At 45.1% G+C, this 6,248-nt stretch overlaps 1 protein-coding gene across 1 annotated transcript in view; it reads left to right on the forward strand.

Annotated features, from left to right (window-relative positions):
• Nucleotides 1-4,565: 4,565 nt before the first annotated feature.
• appl1 (adaptor protein, phosphotyrosine interaction, PH domain and leucine zipper containing 1) overlaps nucleotides 4,566-6,248 on the forward strand; it is a 61,821-nt gene continuing 60,138 nt past the window's right edge. Inside the window, exon 1 of the mRNA XM_043708116.1 lies at nucleotides 4,566-4,715. Coding sequence (XP_043564051.1) covers nucleotides 4,662-4,715 — 54 coding nt within the window. The 5' untranslated portion in view covers nucleotides 4,566-4,661. The remainder of the gene's footprint in view (nucleotides 4,716-6,248) is intronic.

Genomic DNA, 6,248 nt, shown 5'->3' on the forward strand with positions numbered 1-6,248 from the left:
TCAAATGTCTTCTCTGCATCTAAAGAGACCACCAACCCTTGAATCGATTGCTGCTGGCACACTTGAGTGTTAAGCAACCTCCTAGCATTATTAGAGGATCTACGACCCTTTATAAAGCCTGCCTGATCTTCTTTAGCAATAGACAGCAACACCCCTTCTAACCTCAATGCCAAAGTCTCAGACAAAATTTTAAAATCAGATTTCAAGAGCGAGATAGATTTATAAGAAGCACAGTCCTCTGGGGCCTTCCCTTTCTTGAGGATCAGAGAGATATTAACCTCTCTCAAGGATGGTGGGTGGCAACCACAACTATATGAATAGTTATACATGGAGAGCATCGGCCCTGACAGTATGTTTACAAATTCTTCATAAAACTCACTGGGAAGACCATCAGGGTTGGGCACCTTTCCACTTTGAAGTTGCCTCACCGCCTCCTGTATCTCTTGTGCTGTTAATGGAGCACCAAGAAGGGACCCCTGCTCAGCCAACACCCCAGGAAGATCCAAGTTCCTAAAAAAAACTCCATTTTATCCCATCTATCCTCACAACATTCAGACTGATACAGTTCAGAATAGAACCTTCAAAACATCTCATTGATCTTTTTAGCATTACAAGTGCTTCACATATGGAAGCAACAGATTGGGAGGCATTCTTCTTCCTAACCAAGTATGCCAAATATTTACCCAGTCTATCACCATGCTAAAACAACCTTTGCTTTGCAAAGGTAAGTTCCTTCCTGACTGTACGCGTAAGCATGGAGTTTAAGGTGAATTGGAGGGCTGTGATGCACTGCAGCTTAGTCGCTAACGGTCTACTGTAATATGCTTCTCAGTTGCCTTCAATCGTGCCTTGAGCAGATGCTGCTGCTCTCCCTTCCTTTGCTTCTGACTGGCCAACTATGAGATAATTATCCCTCTAGCATAGGCCTTAGCAGTCTCCCAAAAGAATGGACGGATTATTAGATGTACCAACTTGGTGGCCAAAAATGCTTCAAATTCCCTAGAAAAGTACTCAACAAACTTGCTGTCCTTGAAGATGAAGGAATCCATTCGCTAGTACCATGAGCTCATTGCATTACCCTTAATCTCAACCATTAAATATACTACTGCATGATCAGAGATGGCAATATTCCCAAATGAACAAGATACTACCAAACCTAGAAGAACTGTGGGAATTAGGAAAAAAAAAATCAATCCTTGAATGGCATGTTGTGAGGATTGAAAAAGAACATAAAGTCCCTACCCATAGGGTGGAGATGTCTCCAAACGTCTACCAACCCCAGTTCCACATAGACATCACCCAACTATTTAGATTATGGAGAAAGCATTGGTGGGGCCTTTGGGTTTTCTATCCAGCACAGGATCCAGAAGGCAATTAAAGTCCCCCCTTAAATAATATGCTGCAATGCAAAGGCCATCAGCTTAGATAGTGTGTCAGTCAAACATTTAAGGGGTTGGGCCGGAGGACAATAGACATTCAAAATACCACATTCCTTGCCATGTATCTGGGCCTTAAGGATAACAAACCGACCATATTCATCTTTAATACAATCTACTAAATTAAATGGAAGATTCTTCTGGACAAGTATGTTCTTAGTGTTAAAGGACAAAAAAAACACCCGATCAAACTGACCCTACTGTAATTTCAAATATTCCTTGTCATTAAGGTGAGTCCCCTGCAAAAGGACAACATCCACCCTCTCCTTTTTGAGGCTCGACAACACCTTTTTCTTTTTAACTGGCGAATGGATCCCGCTTAATATTCCAGGTGCACCATTTAAGAACACTGCTAGCCATGATCCTTTATAACCACCTTTGACCTGCCGAGAGGAAGAATTTCACTTACAATATGCTGAGCATATACAAAAGAAGACTTGTGGAGTCTATTTACGAAAAATCAAAAAACTAAACTAATTACAAAACACAAAAGGCACTAAACGGGGTCTCTACCCCCTGCCCATTGAGGGCACTTATACCTCCCACACATATCTTCATTCCCTTATCCAGCTCAAGCCACAGCCCAGACCCAAGCAACAGAAGGAAATAGACAAAACAGTGAACAATCCACCCACCCCAACTATATATCAACACCAATCTTAATTGGAGAAAAAAAATACACCAACAGCGGCTCCTTTAAAAGGGTAACATTACAAGAAACATTGCAAGAGAACAAAAACAAATATTATTGTCCATGTCTATAAATCCATCCAAATTATTTTAAAGTGTCCAAGAAATCTTTCACTTGTTCCGAGGAGTCAAATGACCACACCATCTCCTCATGTGTAATACAAAGCACCACTGGGTTTCTCATCGAATGCTGAATACCAAGGTTCCTTAATTTTCTCCTGACCTCATCAAACCATTTTCTTTTATGCCACAGAAAAGTCCTGGCAAAACAGTACCTTAGTTCCCTGATTAGGGCCTGTGGATCTTTCCCCATCCTCCTAGAAGATTCCAGGACTCTCTGCTTGTCCCTGTAACTTTGAAATCATACTAGGACCGGGTAGGGGTGCCAATCCAGACCGTATCTATGCAGCACAACCCAGTGAGCTCCGTCAACCTTCACGCGGTCCGCCTTGTCATCCCAGCCAAGAAACTGCAGCAGTCATTCTTCAAAAAAGCTTGCCAGCTGCCCCTTTTCACTCCCTCTGGCAACCCAACGATATGAATATTTTATCTCCTACCTCAATTTTCCAGATCATTGTTAAAAATCACACAACCCCAGGTTATGGTCCAACAAGTTTACTTGGAAGCACTAGCTATTGGAGTGCTGCTCCTTCATCAGGTGGTTGTGGAGTATAAGATCATAGGACACAGAATTTTATAGCAAACATTTACAGTGTGATGCAACTAAACTTATATATTGAAAAAGACCTGGATTTTGTTAAGTCTCTCATCTTTTAGAATGACCACGTTGGTTTCTGTTCTTCCAGATCATTGACCTGTTCAGTCAAGGCCCAGACCTGTTTTTCAAGGGCCTGAACCTGCCCCGATGAGAATTCGACCTCTGTCTCTGACGCCTTGGTCCGCCACTCGACCTTTTCAACTTGCTTCCCGAGCCCTTCCAACCCCTTCTCATGCTTTTGCAGAATGACCGAAATCGGCTCCAGCCAAGTACGATTGTCTTCCATCAACTCCTTGATCATCCCTCAGATCGCAGTGACGTTCTGCTGTGCAGGTACTCTTTCTCGGCTGCCGAGGTAGATGCAGCTGCGTTCACAGTCACGGGCCCACCCGATGCCTTCGACGAGTGTCCCTTGTGTTGGAGCTTGGCTGTATGCTTCTCTCTTGTCATCCTTGCTCACTCAAAAAGAATTTGCAGTAGAACCTCGATTATCCGAACACCAACCATCTGAATCCTGGACCATCCAAACAAGATCTCAAGGCCCTGCAAAAATGGCACCAAGCAACTCAGCATTTAGTTATCAGTTAAACAACACTATGGCATGCATTGCCTGATAACCGAGAGATGTTCGATAACCGGCAGCTCGTGGCTAACCAGCATGATGGCATGCATTGCTGGATAATCGAGAAATACTTGAAAAACCAGTACTCATAGATTACCACTTGTTTCCGAACACCCAAACGATCAATCATCTAAACAAGTACTCCTCGTCCATCTCGTTCAGACAATCGAAGCTCCACAGCAAATGGATTTAAACAGTTTCACAACTTCTCAACATCAATTTTCTGCAAAAAAAGGTAATGTGGTGGTGGTGGTGGTGAGTAAAAATATCACAGCAATTCAGGCAGCATCCGAGGACAGGCAAAATCGACGTTTCGGGCAAAAGCCCTTATTCCTGATGAAGGGCTTTTGCCCGAAACGTCGATTTTGCCTGTCCTCGGATGCTGCCTGAATTGCTGTGCTCTTCCAGCACCACTGATCCAGAATCTGGTTTCCAGCATCTGCAGTCATTGTTTTTACCTAGTAAAAATATCACTACAGCTGGGCTGGGGTCAGGGCACAGCAAAGCAGATCTGCTCAGATCGCCTCCATCTTGGGACAGAGCTTTTATAACAATTTCTGTTTTTGTTTCCAACGTCTCTGATCTGACCTCATAACTCATCCCTCAAACCATTCCAGTAAAATCGCTCAAACACGGTGGATCAATAGTTAGCATTGCTGCCTCACAGCGCTAGGGTCCTGGGTTCAATTCCTGCCTCCCATGACTGTCTGTGTGGAGTTTGCACATTCTCCCCGTGTCTGCGCGGGTTTCCTACGGGTGCTCCGGTTTCCTCCCACAGTCCAAAGATGTGCAGGTCAGGTGAATTGGCCATGCTGAGTTGTCTATGGTGTTAGGTGCATTAGTCAGAGGGAAATGGGTCTGGGTGGGTTACTCTTCAGAGGACCGGTGTGGACTTGTTGGGCTGAAGGGCCCACACTGTAGGGAATCTAATCTAATCCAGTTTATAAAAACGGACGGTAAACCACAACTTCTCTACCCACTTGGTCCCAAACTGAACCCTGTCATCAACACGCCCACACCGGAAGTTGGCATTGATGATTGACGGTGGAAACAGACAATCAGTGAAAGCTGCGGACGCGGGGGCGGGACGTCAGCTGACGCGTTCCATCTGTGACGTAGTCACGTTCCAAGTCTCGATGCTTCGTTGCCTCCGAGTTTGCAGCGAAAGGCGGAGATTGAGACGGAGGCCGCAGAGATGCCGGGGATCGAAAAACTGCCCATCGAGGAGACTCTGGAAGACAGTCCGCAGGTACAAGCCAATGCAGCCGAGCCCCCACCCATCAGGCGGCTTGCTGGCACTCGATCAGCTGTCAGCCTGGGAGCAAAGGCCCATTCACCTTTAACGTAACTCTTCATGTTAATTGGAATAAACAGTTTTAAAGTGGCGTGGGAAAGTGATTGCACTGAGTCAAAGGCATCTGCTGTGTGACAGGAATACCTGGGGTGAAACTTACGGAGGATATTGGAGACGAATGTCAATGAAATCTAAGGCTTGTTTTGTAAAGCCTGCATCTTACTCTGATCCAAAGCGGTGCTTTGCTAAACAACCCCTGGACAATTGTCCGGCCTTTTTGCCTGTTTGAGTTTTGAGGGTATGTCAGTGAACTCACTGATCGTACTGTCTCTCAGTCAACTTTCACACTCCACGCTCGGAATCTGGGCGGCCACTTACAAATGACAATCAAAACAAAAAGTCCCTTCTGCTCTCAGCTGGACCTCGAGGTCGCCCTGGCGCTAGAATTGAGGCGTTCTCCTCCGTGACCCATCCAAAACAGCATTTAACTCTCAACAATCATCACCAAAAACAGATTCTGATCGTAAACCTCACTGCTGTTTGTGGGAATCATGCTGTGTGCAAGCCGAATGTGGCATTACAGTGGCCTTTAGTGGTTACAAAGTACTTAACGCTGCCACATAAATCGACGTTTGTTTTTCTGTAGTAAGCAATATAAGAATCTCATTATTGATTTAGGAATGACTTAAGACCATAAGACCATAAGACATAGCAGCGGAAGTAAGGCCATTCGGCCCATCGAGTCCACTCCGCCATTCAATCATGGCTGATGGGCATTTCAACTCCACTTCCCCGCATTCTCCCCGTAGCCCTTAATTCCTTGTGACATCAAGAATTGATCAATTTCTGCCTTGAAGACATTTAGCGTCCCAGCCTCCACTGCACTCTGTGGCAATGAATTTCACAGGCCCACCACTCTCTGGCTGAAGAAATGTCTCCGCATTTCTGTTCTGAATTTACCCCCTCTAATTCTAAGGCTGTGTCCATGGGTCCTAGTCTCCTCGCCTAACAGAAACAATTTCCTAGCGTCCACCCTCTCCAAGCCATGTATTATCTTGTAAGTTTCTATTAGATCTCCCCTTAGTTTACTTCACTTTACACAGGCAATTCCCATATGTTAACTGCAGAATATTTGTTGTGTGTTATTTTGAATAACCTTAAGTATAACTTATTTGTGCTGCTATCTTTAAACAAAAGTATCAGTTTATTCTTAAGGTACAGACTGCTCCCTTTTGTTTGCATGTTGGGTAGCATAGAATATAGCTGAGAATGTGTTGCTGGAAAAGCGCAGCAGGTCAGGCAGCATCCAAGGGACAGGAGAATTGACGTTTCGGGCATAAGCCCTTCTTCAGGAATGAGGAAAGTGTGTCCAGCAGGCTAAGATAAAAGGTAGGGAGGAGGGACTTGGGGGAGGGGCGTTGGAAATGCGATAGGTGGAGGGAGGTCAAGGTGAGGGTGATAGGCCGGAATGGGGTGGGGGCGGAGAGG

The sequence above is a fragment of the Chiloscyllium plagiosum genome, chromosome 18 (assembly GCF_004010195.1).
Source record: "Chiloscyllium plagiosum isolate BGI_BamShark_2017 chromosome 18, ASM401019v2, whole genome shotgun sequence".
NCBI lineage: Eukaryota > Metazoa > Chordata > Chondrichthyes > Orectolobiformes > Hemiscylliidae > Chiloscyllium > Chiloscyllium plagiosum.